The 16,994-nt window shown below is 39.2% G+C and overlaps 1 protein-coding gene across 8 annotated transcripts in view; it reads right to left on the reverse strand.

Annotated features, from left to right (window-relative positions):
* OPA1 (OPA1 mitochondrial dynamin like GTPase) overlaps positions 1-16,994 on the reverse strand; it is an 85,957-nt gene that overhangs the window by 38,957 nt on the left and 30,006 nt on the right. For all 8 annotated transcript variants that reach the window (XM_003991770.6, XM_011285874.3, XM_011285875.3 and 5 more), the window contains 11 exons: positions 16,261-16,374; positions 12,248-12,328; positions 12,047-12,121; positions 11,659-11,730; positions 11,476-11,575; positions 11,030-11,160; positions 8,391-8,463; positions 8,224-8,296; positions 6,790-6,905; positions 5,854-5,918; positions 4,990-5,066 (listed from right to left, as the gene is read on the reverse strand). In XM_003991770.6, the coding sequence (XP_003991819.2) occupies positions 4,990-5,066; positions 5,854-5,918; positions 6,790-6,905; positions 8,224-8,296; positions 8,391-8,463; positions 11,030-11,160; positions 11,476-11,575; positions 11,659-11,730; positions 12,047-12,121; positions 12,248-12,328; positions 16,261-16,374 (977 nt within the window). The remainder of the gene's footprint in view (positions 1-4,989; positions 5,067-5,853; positions 5,919-6,789; positions 6,906-8,223; positions 8,297-8,390; positions 8,464-11,029; positions 11,161-11,475; positions 11,576-11,658; positions 11,731-12,046; positions 12,122-12,247; positions 12,329-16,260; positions 16,375-16,994) is intronic.

The following is a 16,994-nucleotide window of genomic DNA, read 5'->3' on the forward strand; positions in this document are numbered from 1 at the left end:
AGAGATGTTATGGGATATTGCTAGGTAAAACTGGTCAACACACCATGATAAAGGCAACACTATAAAGGAAGCATAATCAAGTTGAGAATCCTCCCTTAAAAAGTACCTTACAAGACCACAGATCTCTAAGCAAGAAAAAAACAACTATTTCAATGAAGAAAAAAACTGAACTCTCAAGAAAATATGTATTTGGCTTCTCCCAAACTAATTTCTACTGCGAGATAATACGACAACATACAAAAAACATTCTGCTTACCAAAAGCGGTCAGCAACCTCAACTGTCTACGACAGCCACTTTTGTAGCAGCAACATCCCGGCTGTCCAGAAGCCAAGATGCAATTTTCTTAGTTGAGGAGCGCCAACACTCCCTCCCATCCAAGACTGCTCATACTCACTTAACATTTTGTGTAAAGTCAAGTGTACTGAGTCAATCGGCTTAGCTGCTGGTTTCCCCTTGCTAACTTTCAGGTCTTTTTTTTGGGTTACAAGCAGAAAACAAAAGAAAGAGTGTGAGGAGAGGACACACCACAGAGGACCAGAAGGACAAAGTCAATTTAGTCATGGTGTTAAGGACACATAATGATAGGCAGAAAATTTCAGGAGCAGGCTGGAAGAAAAAAAGCTTGTCAGTGCCTCCTATTTGGATAAAATTTTAAACACAAACCCAAGATTTCTGAAAGATAAGCAAAAAACCAGGATCCAGCCTCTGACCACCAGGGCTTTTTGCCACTCCTGCATCAGAAAAGACTTGGTCTGTTACCTCCTCCCAGGGGTCTGTGGGGGAGGAACTGACATTCCAGACACCCTTTCGAGGAGATAATAACAAAATCCCAGACCACCAAATCCTGACGAGCTTAGGTAATGTTCGCAAAGGAGGCTGTTTTCCAGTCCACCACAGGGAGCTCCCGTCACCCATCCTCACCTGCCCTTTCGTCACCAAGCTGCTGTCCTCTGTCCACACTCCCCCTGCTCCTCTCCCTCATAATCATGTTTATTGTGCCCCCAATACTCTGTTCCATAACAAACAAACCGCTTTACATTCCCACTCTTTCCCCGTTCCATATATCCTCAGACCTTTCCTGGCTCTCCCTTCTAGACAGTGACTGTCCTCACATCCTGTTGACTGGAAGGTGCTGAGTTAGGGAGTGGAAGCCAGGTTCCCTTCACTCCAAAATCTCTCCCCGGACAAGAGTCCTCAGCTCTCGTGTAAACTCCAGTGCTGTGAGGCCAGTTTACACCGTCTGCTACCCTGACTTGAGCCCTTGTTTACGTTTCCTAGCATGTTTTAGATGATGGTAGACTTCTCTATTCTAAATTTTGCCATCATCTAGGGAAAAGTCCATAAACACACAAAATTCAGTTAACATTATAGTTCTGCTCATTCACCTCTGTACCTCCAGGATCTTTGTCTACACTGCATGTTAATCAAAACACTTTTCAAAATAGAAATTTCTTCTTTCAAAGCAAAGGACTTACCCTACATAATAACTTCAACCAATACAGAAAAAGTAGTAAGTCCTCCATAATTCCCCTTTCAGTGGTATAACCACTATTCACAGCTTTATTTATCAATAAAACATTTAATGCCTGCATAAATATTTGTGTGTTTACATGAGTGGATCAAATTGCACATACTACGTTAGTTAAAAGCATATTATACCGTTTTCCATGTCAATTTCCTACATTCTTCCATAGTGTCATCACAGTAATACACTCTATGAATAAATCAAATATGACGTAATTTCAAATAGGAAACGGAAGTTTTCAATTTTTTTACACTAATACAAAACCATGGTGACGATTCTTATGTTCATCTTTGTCAAATATATCTTCACTCCTATAAGTTAGTAGCAATGTAATTACTATGTAGAAATGCACTCACTGTTTAATGAACTTCTCCATTATCTACACATCCAGTCACTAAATCCTGTCAATTCTATCTGCTAGGTAACTCCTCAAATATTTCAAAACTGTCTCCTCTTCTCCATCTGTGCCATCCCTACTCAAGTTCAAGCTGCCATCATCTCTCATCTAGTAATTTCAGCAGCCAGTGGCCTCCTTGCTCACTGCCTCCTTCTTCACAGCATCCCACTTGCCCTACTATAAAGATCTTTCTAAACTGCAAATCTGCCCTAAAGATATTCAGTGGCCCTTGGTGCTCATGGGATAAATTCCAAGCTTCCGAACATGGCTTGTATGGCCCTTAATAATCTGTATCTTGTTTCTATCTACTGCTTTCTCTCCTGCCTCTTGCCTCCTTCTATGCTAAAGCTGTAGGTAACAGCCCTCAGCCACCTGTGTCCCCTTGCCTTCTCTCATCTCCTGGCCTCTGCAATTCTCCTGTCACACCACTTATTCTTTAAATCCAGGATTATGGTATCAGAAATCTTTTCTGATTCCTCAAATCTGAGTCAGGGGACTCAACTGTGAGTTCCCATTTTCCTTTCATTTTTTCAAATTTCAACAAAATAAACTCAGTACTTTTAACCAATAGCTGTATGCATAACACTGTAGCATTTTTTAAAGTGTTTCTATAAATCCATCCAGCTATCCTTCTAAATGACATATGAAAAAAAGATCTATCTATAGTAACAGTCACATAATGTTAACGATATATCAATATCTTATACTTAATGTCAGCAATCAATCCCTGATGATCAGGTCAGGTATATTGTGTGGAAACGCTGAGAGCCTATTTCTCCCTATAATGCAACTTACGTTGAATATAAACCCCCAATAACTTTCTTAAAATATAGTTACGGTAGACTAGAATGCCTTTAATAACAAACTATCATGTTTAGGACATAAAACGCTTATAACACTGTTTCCAGATCACCAAATATAGATCAAATAGTCCTGGCAATGAAATAATTAACATCTTAGGCATGCACCCTAAAATATCACATAAGGCATTCATTATGCAACAAGAACAAAATACTGCTTAAGGCAACATCAACTACGTCACAAAAATAAAATATTTTGGGTACAATGCAGTTGAATTCAGTGTGGCATGAACAGTTACAATTAGGACCTGCTATTTTGATCTATGTTTGTATCAAGCTTTAGAACCAGGAAAAAAAAAAAAAAGTTGATCTGATAAAATACAGAATCACCTGCTCCAGCGGCTCACAAAATACATCGCTAGCAGCTAGATGTCCTCCTTCCCTCCCCTGCCTTCTCTACACGCACTCTGGAAATATAGGCTTCTCAGCCCTTCACAATTCCCTTCAGCCACCTGCATACTAAATAAACGGTGTTTAACCTCATGGTTCACTTTAGTGCAGGAATACTTTGATTTCAGACTGTTCTGCCCAAATGACACTAACCATTTCATCTGGTGATGCCAGGAATTTAGAGGCACCCTATTTTTCTCTCATAAACAGCATTACCAGCTATTACAGTTTACAAATCACTTTCCGTGTATACTGTCCTCATATAACCTAGAATGGAAGTAGTGTTCATTCTTTATGCGCATGCGCACGCACGTGCGTGGGTGTGTATATACATCTACCTCTCGCAATTTTTCTTTTTTTTTTTTTTAATTTTCTTTTCAACGTTTTTATTTATTTTTGGGACAGAGAGAGACAGAGCATGAACGGGGGAGGGGCAGAGAGAGAGGGAGACACAGAATCGGAAACAGGCTCCAGGCTCCGAGCCATCAGCCCAGAGCCTGACACGGGGCTCGAACTCCCGGACCGCGAGATTGTGACCTGGCTGAAGTCGGACGCTTAACCGACTGCGCCACCCAGGCGCCCCTACCTCTCGCAATTTCAAAAGCCATTTGGCTTACAGAAAGCCACAGAACTGGTTTAAAATGCAAATAATAACAAAGATAATCTGGATATATATACACACTTGACTAATCAATGAACAAGTATAGATAAGATCAGAATCCTTTTGGGGATAAGGAGAGGAGATTAAAAGTAGGCAAATTTTGACTCCTTAAAGAAAGAAAATGGTTCACCACTGAGGAAGAAAGGGCACCAGGATGGGGAAACTAGCAATACTGAATTCAAACTTAAGTACTGGACACTAACTGTCTAGGCTCAATTTTGATAATCTTCAACTCTTCACAGAACCTCTTCAACAGAAGAGGTACAGAAAATATTTATAAAGAATGGCAATAAGGATAGTTCTATTCCAAGAATGATAAATTCTTAGAAACAGTATAGGCTTCATTAGAAACATAATTTATGTACAATGAATTTGTTGATTAAAATATGACTGCAAAAAAATCAAGGCTATTTATACATAGCTTACTTGAGGTACATAGAACCTATTCTGGTTAGTGTCCCATTCCAATAAATTTAAGAGTGCCAAATTCACATACGCATAAATAGAAGGTGATAGTTTGCCCTGAGAGAGATTTGCAGGAGTAGTTTTCAAAAGGATGGATTTACCTGCTATTTTTTAAGAATCTCAAATAGAATTCAACTTGAAATATTATTTGTACAAAACATATGAGGTGTATATTATAAAAAGCACCAACTGCTCCTGCTCAGAAATGAGAACTTAAAAACACATACCCTTTTCCCTTTACAAACCAATTTTCTCGATAGTTTTGTTCTCTGTGATTAATCTAACAAGAGTAACCAATTTTGAAAGACTAATCTTTAAGCACAATTAGATGAAACTTTTGCCTAAATGACTTGAAAGAAATCAAAATTAAGTGTTTGTTAAGTATAAGGTAAAGAAAAACCTAAGATGAAACAAGACTTAAAAAGACTGTGGAGAGAACAATTTTTCAGAATATCTTTTCTGAAACATACTTAAATAAATACATAATTTATTGTACTTAAATACTTACCTGGTTAGACAACAAAAGTGGTTATGTTTTGAAAAAAGATATACTTTTATACTATTACTTATTTACTAAGTGTTTTGGGGGATGAGCCAAGGCTACAATAAATCACTGCTTTATCAACCTAAATGTTAGTATTTCATTATGATCTATATAGCAATATTTTTGAGAAAAGGTCAAATACTCACCAATGTTTTGGTGTGACCTGGCTCAGACTGATAACTTCATCGAGGATTTCGTTTTTAGCTTTTTCAAATAGTTCGTTCTAGGTAATATAGATACAAATAAGTAAGATTTTCACAAGAGAGTCAATCTGCCCTGCCATGAGTTTCAGAGATCTCTACAAAGGCCTCTGACAGGCAAGCAGGCTGAGCTTAGGTTTGAAGCAGGCATGACCAGCAAATAATGCTCTTCTCTTCTAGTCTCATTTTTAGGAATGAGAAATAGCCAGATAAGGACCAAGACACTGACACAAATGTCTACCTTATTCATTCAGTGCTCACTGTAGTTTTTCATGTAACATTTATTCAGTCAGGTAAGTTTTTCACATAACAAATGTTATGTGAATGTATTAGTACATATTAATTTAGTTCATTAGTATTAGTAAACTGATGCTGTTTTATAAAAGACGGCATTTTAGAATCAAGGAATACCAATATTTAAGTTCCACTAATCAGAGTATATTTCTCCATAGTAAATGCTGAAAAGGTAAACGAGTCGATGTAGATTTTAAAAAGTCTGTATTACATAAATATGTTAATTCTAGAAGACCTTTAAAGAATGTTCTTCATTTTATCAGAAAACATTTTTAAATACTTGCTTTAGTATCTTATGATCTGTAATTATTTTTTAATATTATGTAATAAATAATTTAAATTATCATAGAAGAGATAACTGCTCCGGGAATGTATTCTTGCAGCTCTAAATTAGTAATCTTATGGTCAAAACTGAAGCAGGTTGGCTTACCAGAGCTTGCTCATCAACATAAATTTTTGTTAGAGCACAGTATCAAATAAGACATATACAAAATACACGAGGTACACAAACGTTACCCGGTCAAGTTCTCGTAGGCGAGGATAGTTATTCTTCCACTCAGTTTCAAGGTTAAAACGTGTTGCTAAGGAAGAAGAAAAGGTGTTCCAGTTTAAGGATTCTCTTTCTTCCCAGCTGCAGTGGTTAAAGGTGATCTCACACATCTCTGTACTAACAGAATTGCTGAGTGCATGCCTATGGCTCCTGAGTGCCGTGGGCTCTCAACATGTCAGAATCTCACCTCTGCAAGTTTTCCAAACTAATCTCCTTGACTTTAGTTTCTCCATTTTCAATCCACAACACACACAAGGAAACAGCTTAGTACAGCTGCTAAAGGCATGGATTCTGGAATCACACCACCAAGACTCAAATCCTGGGTCTATTCTCGACCGTGTATGAGCTGGGTGCACCACTTAGGTAAGTTACTCTGTGCCCCAGTTTATTCTTCTGTAAAATGAGAGTAACAACAATACTCTTAAGGTTGCTGAGGGACTCAGCAAGTGGACTTTCTACATGGGAAAAGGGAAGGTAAGTATACTCTCATCAAATGAAACTATGGAAGCAAAGCCAAGGAGCAAGAAAGCGTGGCATTCAGGAACTGGTACAAAGTAGCTGAAGCACAGGCTGCTCTGCCCCCCAACACCAGTCCCCTCTTCCCTCTAGAAGGGGGAATCTGAGTCCACTATGGTTTACTAAGCTCTTGCTCTCAAACACTACTGCAAACTTTCTACTGTGTTGAAAATCTGCAAAGTCCTCCTTGGGATGTTTCCTCTGAAGGAGAAAGTGTTCTCGTACAACAACTAAAGATTTATATTTTTTCCATTTTCCACATATTATCTAACAGAAAATGGAAGTAAAAAGCCACTGTTAAAGGAATAAAAAATCTGACGGATACCTAACCTTGCCAACTAATAAAATGTCTAAAGTTGTCAGCTTATTTTAAACAACCAACTTACCTTTGAAACTATCAGCCTGTTGCTCAACGGACTCTCGTACCATTTTCCAAAAGCAGTCTGATACAGCAAGGCTTAAATTTCTTGTAGTCACTTGGTGTGCCTTTAGCATGCTTGTCCTATTAAAAAATAATAAAAGCTAAAGTACATAAAAATGGCAAGAAGGACGATAACTATCACCAAATTTGGAAACGTGCTCGTTATGATAATGTAATGAGAATACCACTCTCACATTTTATACTAGCACTATCCAATAAAACATTCTGTGATACAGACAATGTCCTGTATCTGAGCTATCCAACATGGCAGCTACCAGCCACATGGGGCTATTGAGCCCTTGGAGTGTATGGCTAGTGTGCTGAGGAACTGGAGTTTTAATTTCTTTAAAGTTAACTAATTCACACTTAAATAATCACCCGAGGCCAGTGCCTGCCATGCTGGACACCTCAGTTCTCTACACCTGTCAGTTTCCGTCCCCACAGATAAGACTCAAGACTATGTTTGCAAGAACTATCTTGATTTACTGTACTAATGCAGAGGCAAACATACCTTGCCATTTTAAGAGACTCTCTACATACAAGGTAATTCAGTTGTCATTTAACTCTTCCTTTTCACTTTTTTTCAGGATCTTATTTTCTGTCAATATCTATTTAAAGATACCCCTTTGACATCCCCAACCCCCACTCTCACTTTCCCCAATACTGAAAGAGAAACGAGTACATGCATTTAAAAATCTAAATTTTGAATTGTTGGGGGCGTCTGGCTGGCTCAGTCAGTAGAGCATGCAACTCTTCATTCTTTCATCTTGGGGTTTTGAGTCTAAGCCCCACGTTGGGGGCAGAGTTTACTTAAAAAATAAGTAAACATAAATACCAGAAGGATGGGTTTCTTCAAACAAATAAATAAATAAAAATGTAAGTGTTGATCTTAAAAAAGTCACTTCATAAGTAAAACAACTAAAGATGTGTCCATGTTGTCCTTCAGTGCCCATATCCCCAGGGGCAGGTTTTCATGCAAGCACGTATTGTACCATGTGATAAGCTGCTCCTAATTCTTTTTTTTTTTTAATTTTTTTAATGTTTATTCACTTTTAGGAGACAGAGAGTGACAAAGCATGAGCAGGGGAGGGCAGACAGAGAGACACAGAATCCAAAGCAGGCTCCAGGCTCTGAGCTGTCAGCACAGAGCCTGACGCGGGGCCTGAACCCACGAACCACAAGCCCACGACTTGAGCCGAAGTTGGACGCTTAACTGACTGAGCCACGCAGGCGCCCCAAGCTGCTCCTAATTCTTAGTAGCCTGCAGGCCTGCCTATTACATCCAGATCACTATTTCAGAAAAATTCTGGAAATTCAATGACAAACTAATGCTATAAAGCAAACTTTAAGTGAGAACAGCTTAAGTTACTCCCTCCAAGTATTTAAAACATATACCTACTTTAGGAGTTTTGAATTCTGAAAAAATTCTTCTTCATATTCTCTTATAGCTTCAATGCTTTCAGAGCTGTTCCCTAGGGAAAGACAATGAAATTCTCACTAAGAAAATTAATCTTTATTATTTGAAAACAACAAAAACTGAAATTGTAAGAATCCATCTTTGCATACCTTTTCCTGTTACAACAGCAAAATAACCTAGAGCTTTCATTGGGAAGAGTTTTCCTTCAATTATCTGCTGAATCTATTTTTAAAAGTGGGAAATAAATGTGAGATGCAGGTTTATATAATTTTTTGAAGCATAATATACTATTCAGAAAGCAAACTTAATGCTGTATATACACCCTCAAATATATAAATCTATACAAAAGTATTAAAATGCTTTTCGATTGCTACTTGAGGGGAAAAAAACACATTTAATTTCACTACAAGATGCATTATGAAAACTGGGAATGCTGTACAGTGCTTTGGGGTCAGGCCTTAGTTTAATTTCAGCTCCTCCACTCCTTAGCTATGCAGCCTTAAGTAAGCTGCTGAACTTTTTCAAAATGATGGCTAAAAACATGATATGAGGCAATATGGTAGGTACGTTACCACAGTGCCAGGCACGCAGAGTTGCTCAATAAATAGTAGCTGCTGTTTTTATTTTCCCATACTTTTCTTCAAATATATAAATCCTAACCAAGTTGGACTTTTTTTTCTCTTTTTTTACAAATATTGGGATCCACTGGCTCTTTTAGGGTCAAAACCCTTTTCTAAACGTAATAAAAGCTAGAGACCCTGTCCCCAGGAAAATGCACATTTCCACAGAGATCAATCCCTCATACAATGTAAGAGTTCCTGCTCCCTATGCCTATTCAAATTAATACTGCAGGTAAGAATCCATCCTCTAAGACAAGTCACAGCCCTAAGCCAATGCTGAAGCTTTGGTATAAAAAACGACTGATATAAATTTCAGTTGCATTTCAAAATAAATATAAACTATCCTAGAGAAGAGGGGAAAGACATGAAAGAAATAAAGGGAGCTGGGAAAGAGGCACAGAATTTGCTTCTACCTCGCTTCTCCCCTCCTCCAACCAGGACCAAAACCGCCACAGCAGGCCTCCCCCTCAAAATAAGGCAAAGCAAAGGTCATGGAGGTTGCACACAGAAGAGTTAACACAGCAGGCCTGAGATTGCTGTCCTTAGGTCTGCTCGTCCTCGGCTGGCATTTGAGGACCTCACTGGTAAACAATTCCCACATTGACATAAAATTTTCTCCACATAACAGTGACTCATTGTGCAAGCAGTGTGGTTTCAGCTGAACACTTGGCTTTCCTTTGGGCGTCTGGAATTTTGGTACTTGAGGGTGCCTACATGACCAGCCCCCAGTAAGAACCTCAGGTGCCGAGTCTCATGAGAAACTTGTTGCTGGAGGGATTGAGCATTTCCCACATGACTCTACTAGGAAAGGGCTCTTGGAAACCTGAGCCGGGTTTCCTCCAGACACCAGGCTCTTGCACGTTAGCCTTTCGTGATTTTGCTTTGCATCCAATACTGTTAATAGATCTTAGGCATAAGGACGACTATGTGCCGAGTCTCGTGAGTTCTTCTACAGAATCAGTGAACCTAGGGGTGGTCTGTCCTGGGAATCCAGCACAAGAGGCACAGTCCCAGATGTCTCAGGTGGGAAGGAGAGAAATTCTATGCAGTAGTACAAGGGATGAGTAGTTCTAATGGCAGATGTTCTATGGGGGACAGAGATATAACAATAATAACAGATGACAACCACCATGTATATAAGACTTTGCAATGTTAGAGCACTATTTCAACCACTTTACAACAAATATTTAACTCATTAAACCTTCACAGCCTATGAGATAGTACCATTAATATCTTCATTTCCAACAGATGAGGAAGCCTAAAGCACTGAAAAAGTTTAAAAATGTACCCAACATGACACAGCTAGCAAAGGGTAGAGCCAGCTTTTGAAACCAAGCAATCTGGCTACAAAATCTATACTTGCAACCACTACCTTCTGCCTTTACCTTTGGTAAAGAACATGCCCTACGTCAAGACTGGCACCCTAGTAAGACAACGTTACCTTGAAATAAAATTCTTTTGTTGTTACAGAAGGACAGGAGGGACACTGAACCCCATGAATAGAAGTTGCAGAATTTCAGAAATGAAAATGACCCTAAGAGACCAACTAGATTGATAGCATGGATTAGGCACTAACTCGATGCAGAGAAGTAACAAGATTTGTCCAAGGACACACGGCCGGTTGGTGGCCAGATAAGAATGCTGAGGCCTAACACCAATCCAGTGCCTTCTCTATTATAAAAATCTGCTTCACAGTCTTTGAGCAGTTGGGAAATATAATATTAGCAAAAAAAAAAAAAAAAAAAAAAGTATACACAATGTCCAGAAGGTATTTATAGTGTGACTAGTCTTACACTAATTTATGAAAATCAACTAAAAACAAATTTAGAAAAGAAACACCACAATCATTATTTTGTGGTTAATTAAGAAGTAGTTAATGACTGCACATCAGCACGTAAGATTATATTAGAGTAAGCAACATTAGTAATTTAAGAATTTCTGAAGCAAACTAACTGAAATTATGGAATTTTATTTAAACTTCAAAATTACACTTAAGTAATTTACTGTAACTTTCTAATACTTTGTTTTTAATGAGGAGAAAAATCCCACCAAAGTATTCCACAAGGACTTTTTGATTGCTTGTTTCTTTTGTTTTTATAGCCAGTTCCTGCTACAGCTGACGCTTATACAAAGAATCTGTTCTCTCATAATAAAGAGCTTGTCCTCACCCTGCTCGGGCTAGCCACATTTTTTTCTGCCAGGTCTACTTTGGTCAAAACAAATATCGTCCTCCTTCCATGAGGATCCATTTGACTGACCAAATCTGTAACAATGCTACGTTCAGCATCCACAGATCCATCTGAAAAAAAAATTGAAAAATGACACTGCAATGATTGCCAAGTAGATTTTGTAACTTTAACCCTTGTATCTACATTATACTAAGAAAATTTTTCTTAATACATTTATCTTAGTTATGAAAAGAAATTCTAGCTAATAAAAATTTCTGTGATGTTTTATTAAAATATTCTTAATTTCATTTCTACTTACTAATAAAACGAATGGTTTACAGGAGGGCAAGACATATTTATGTTGTATGTTTATGTAACGTGCAAAGCTTAAGATTGCTAAGGAAAGAAGCGTATTGGTGCAATTAAAACCTTTTGATAAGATTTACCTTGAATACATAGTATGATGGCATTAGGATTCTGCATATAAGCTTTGCTGATACTGAAAATAGTTTCCTTTGTGTCAGGAGCCATGCCTGATGTCACAGTCTTGAAGAAAAAGGTTTTAAATGTCATTATACATGTTTTCCACAATAGGAACAAGATAAAACGTAAGTTTTGTATATACTTACATTAATCACACCTGGTAAGTCAACAAGCACCATCCTTTGCAGTCCGGGGCCTTTTACGTTTAAGGATATGGTCTACTCAGGGAAACAAAACAAAAGGAAACTAATTGTGGGGGGCGGTTTGTTAGGGATTTATTGGTGATACGTGTTCTAAAAATTCTGTATCTCATCCATTCACAAAAAAGTTACCCTTTCTCTGATCCTAAAAGTTAATCACTCTAGAAAATTACTCACAAATGATACATTATTTGGAATATTAAAAAAAAAAAAATCTGTCTTGAAACAGCTGTATTCTCTAAACATGAATGCCAATATCATGATTTATTTCCAATCATTTGGATTTCCATAAAACACTTTCCATAAAACTGTTAAAATGAACTACAACACTTACCTCAGGACTAACAGTACAGCCTTCTTTCACATTTTTCCTCATTCGGAGTTCTATTTCATGTCTTAGTGCTGCAAGCTATTAATGGAAAACAACAAAATCCTGTGATAATCTTCCTTTAACAAATATTCCAGTTAGTTGTCATTCATAAGCTAATACACATTATCAAGTTACACACATGAACCTCATGTAAATTCTACTTACATCCTCCTCTTTGGTAAGATCGAACTCCCGAGAACTATCTTTAAACAAGGCCACGTGGTGAGGACCTTCACTCAGAGTGACCTGAAATTAACAGAAAATGGACACGCAACAGTGCATTTACAATTCACGTTGACTCCCACAGCACTAACACAGCCTAGACAGGACCATTGCACTGCACGCATCAGGTCCCTTCGCAGCACACACCAGGAGCATCCCTGGGGGCTGTCAACATGGCAGCGCAGAGATCACGGAACTATTTATCTGTGTTGTCCATACATCTGTCACAAGTGTCATAATTTCCCAACAAGCCTGAGGCTACTCTTTCATGACTGAAAGTGCTGCTGCCCCTCTCCTTTCCCAGTTAATGGCTACACAGAGTACTCAGCACAAAACCATCAATCTAAAACTTGAAAAACAAAAAGAAAATCTTGCATTTAACCTCAAAGGTAAATTTAGGTAAAGGACAATTCATTTATTCAACTTCTATTTATTGAGGGCTAACTGTGCAAGTGTTGCAGGAGGGAAACAAAGAAGGGACCGTCCCTGGCTTAGACCTCACTGCTTCTGGGAGAAGTATACACAGAGCTGACACGACAGTATAGTAAAACCTAGGTGCACACAAAAGACAGTGGTACTGACCACAGAGGAACTAAGGCAGCCTTCGCCCAAGGAGTGAGTGATGTTTGCATAAGGAATTCTCTAACAATTCAAGGCCCTGTGAACAGGGCCTTCCTGAGAACTTCTAACCTTCACATTCTTTTTTCTTTTCTTTTCTTTTCTTTTTTCTATTCTTTTCTCTTCTTTTCTTCCTTCCTTCCTTTTCTTTCTTTCTTTCTTTCTTTCTTTCTTTCTCTCTCTCTCTCTCTCTCTCTCTCTCTCTCTCTCTCTTTCTTTCTTTCTTTCTTTCCTAACTTTTCAAGCTTCTCTATAATGTTCCAGTTTCATTTTTAAAATACAATTCCTTCTAGTGAGACTACCTAAAGCGGGCTAGATAACCAATAAAATCCAGCTGGTTGAAAGCATCAGAGAGCAACCATGGCAGCCTGAACTCAGTCCAAGACCCCCGAGGATGTTAGGGACACATTCTGATGGCTGTTTTCTCTCAGGGTGCTACCAGATTTGTGGAACATGGTAGCACTGGAGAAAAGGTTACCAGTCTTACTGGATTGAGGAGACAAAATCAGAGATCAGGGTATCAAGCAGCCCTGAATTTAAGGTGCTAAAGCCCCAGAAAAAAATGGACAGCAGAAATGAGTCTCCAAAAACCAAGCTCTACTTTTTGTGCACAATTGCCTCCTGAATGCATTTGCACATGTGAAAACAAAGCAGAAAGAAGCTGCTAAAAAGGCTAAGTCAAGATTTTGGCAACTTGTTTAGGAGAGACAAAAATTGAGTTCCGAGTCCATCAAGGAGAAGTCTTCTAGCAAGTTCTAGAGGAGTAATGGTGAACTGGAAACAAAACAAAACAAAACAAAACAAAACAAAACAAAACAAAACAAAACACCCAGCCTTTTATGTTTCAAGGGAATCTGTCCATGATTTACTCACCTGCCAGAAGAAAATTAACCCCTTCCTAAAATATAACATTGTCCACAGCCGCTATAATTACAGTGCTGCTCACAATGCAGAAGCTAGGTTTACAATGTTTTTAGAGATGATTATAGAGCAAGGCATGAGGTGTAGTCAATTTCCCCCCACAATGGAAGTATTCCAAGTGCCCATCAATAGAAAATTGATCTATAAAGTTGGGTACATTCACACAAAACCATAGAGCAATGAAAAGGAAACTAGTTTTACACAACATAGTTGAGTTCACACCCAGACCCAAAACAGTGCACTCTGTATGGATCACACTAGACCGCTTCATTTCTGGAAGATTCTAGAATCAGCCTCATTGTCTATTCTGGTCTTCATTCTTGATGGTGTCAATTTTCTAATTCTCCAATTACTCTGTACCTGACTACCTGACGTAAAAGAAAACAATACACAACCATACAGCTTCCCCTCAAATTTATGTCCACAGATCTTAATGGGGACCTCAGTATGGCTCAGCAACCCGATTATTTCTCAGTTTCTCTTGTCAACTCACTTCTGGCCTAGAAAGTCTTCCTTCTTAGCTCAATCTTTAACACTTTCTCCCTTCTCTTTACTTAACAGCTGATAATATAGCCTCTTAGAGTCACTGAGCAAGGGGAAGTAAGCAGAAGGAAACTTGCACATATTCTACTTCATTGCCTCCACTGGTAAATTCAGCGGTCGATTCTCAGTCTTCACCCTCCTTGATCTGTCAGCAGCTTTCAACCTCGCTGATCACTACCTCCCCCTCGGTATTTTCTTGACCTGACTTCCACTACACTGAACTGTTCTGATTCCCTCTAATACACTGGTAGCTCCTTCAGAAGCTCCTCTGTTGTCTGCTCCTTCCTCAACCTGTTAATCTTGGGTATGCCCAGGACACAATCCTTCATCCTGTGTCTTCTCTCTCCTCACTTCCTTGGTGATCTTACCCAGTAAGATCATGGAGTTAAATATTACCTTTAGATATTTGATTACAAGCCCTAAATTTATGTCGCTAGCCCAGACCTCTCTCCAAATTTGTATCTCCAACTGCCTATTTATTTGTTAACATCCCTTGCAAGTCCCAAACTCCTGATCTTCTTCCCAGAGCTAATTCACTCTACTCCAGACTTCCCCATGTCAATTACATGTGGAAATTTATTCAGGCCCAAAACACTGGAGTTGTCCTGACAACTGACTCTCTCTATCAAGTATCTGAGGAAATCCTATTGATGCTGCTTTCAGAATAGATACATAATCCAACCATCTCTTATCACCTTCACTGCTATTTCCCTGGTGTAAGAATCACCTAGACACTCCAATAGCTTCCTATGTGGTCTCCGTGGTTCTACCCATCTTGCTTATGTCTATTTTCAAAACAGTAGCCAGAGTGAGCCTTTGAAAAAGTAATATTGTTCTATTCAAAACCCTGGACTGCTTATTTTATTCAAAATAAAAACCAAAGTTTGCATGATGACCAACAAGGCCCTACTGATCTGCTTTCCCTTGCCTCCCATTATCCATACTCTGACCTCATCATTTGCTAATCTTAACTGTGCTCTAGCCACACTGGCCTCGAACATGAAAACCACCTAACCACCTCAGGGGCTTTACACTAACTTTTTCTCTGCCTGGAACACTCGTAGACTAGATATCCACACAAGTTCTTCCCTCACTTAGTGCAAATCCTGGTTCAAATGTCACCTTCTCAATGCAGTCTACCAACACCCTGGCAGCCTCATTTCCCTTGTCTGGCTCCACTTTTTTTTTTTTTGGCAAAACACCCACCATCTTTTAACATACTACATAATCTGGTCACTTATTCTGTTTACTATTTATTGTCTGCTTCCTCTACTAGAACGTATCCTCCATTATGGCAAAGATCTTTGTTTTGTTTACCAACACACTGCCTCAAATAGTGCTGGAATGTATTAAACGAGTCCCAGCCTTGTTTACCTCAAAGGCTTTGCTATTACAATCGTTCCCTCTCTCTTACATCATTTTTACCTCTGAAACTAGATCATTACAATCAGTATATAAAAATCTCTCCCTTTACCCAACATATTTCCACTGTTGCTACCCCATTTCTCTACTCTTCTTACAGTAAAACTAGGAAATTTATATTTACTAACTCCACGGCCAATATTCCCATTCTCTTACTTAGCCTCTCACTAACCTCACATTGAATAAAATCTAGAGTCCTAACAATGAACAGCTCAGTGCAGTCTGACCCCACCATGCCTCTGCCCTCCTCTCCCATCTCTCTCCCCTCACCTGCCCAGCAACTGTCACAATGGCCTCCTGGCTGTGTCTCCACCGATTTCCACAACAGGAGTACTTCCCAGTGCTATGTGTCAGTCTTCTCATTTACAATTCTTCATTTCAACACAATGAACAAACTCGACGGAAGCTGCTACTTTCCTGAGGAGCTTCGCCCAGATGGCCTGCTGTCCTACCTTAACTGGAGAACGTGTCATCATCTCCCCAGATCCTCGAGGGAATATCCGTGCTTGGGCAATCATTTCCAGCACACTAGTTTTTCCAGCACTCTGATCTCCAACCACAACAACCTTATCACAGAACAAATAACATTTATTCACATTTTAAAAAAATGTTTATTTATTTTGAGAGAGAGAGAGAGAGAGAGAGAGAGAGAGCAAGAGAGCGTGCACAAGCGGGAGAGGGGCAGAGAGAGGGAGAGAGAGAATCCCAAGCAGGCTCTGCATTGTCAGCACAGAGCCCAACATGGGGCTCGATCCCATGAACCATGAGATCACGACCTGAGTCAAAATCAAGAGTAAGGGGCGCCTGGGTGGCGCAGTCAGTTAAGCGTCCGACTTCAGCCAGGTCACGATCTCACGGTCCGTGAGTTCGAGCCCCGCGTCAGGCTCTGGGCTGATGGCTCAGAGCCTGGAGCCTGTTTCCGATTCTGTGTCTCCCTCTGTCTCTGTCCCTCCCCCGTTCATGCTCTGTCTCTCTCTGTCCCAAAAATAAATAAACGTTGAAAAAAATCAAGAGTCAGACACTTAAGTCACCCAGGCGCCCCAGAGTTTTTAATACAAACTTACATTTAAAAAGATTTGAAATACTGCTGAGGTTTTTTTAGTCTTTTAAAATAGCTACAGCTAAATGATTTTGAAAACACCATCCAGAAAACAAAGATGGCCAATACACATATGCCTATTGAAAA

The sequence above is a fragment of the Felis catus genome, chromosome C2, assembly GCF_018350175.1.
Source record: "Felis catus isolate Fca126 chromosome C2, F.catus_Fca126_mat1.0, whole genome shotgun sequence".
Classification (NCBI taxonomy): domain Eukaryota; kingdom Metazoa; phylum Chordata; class Mammalia; order Carnivora; family Felidae; genus Felis; species Felis catus.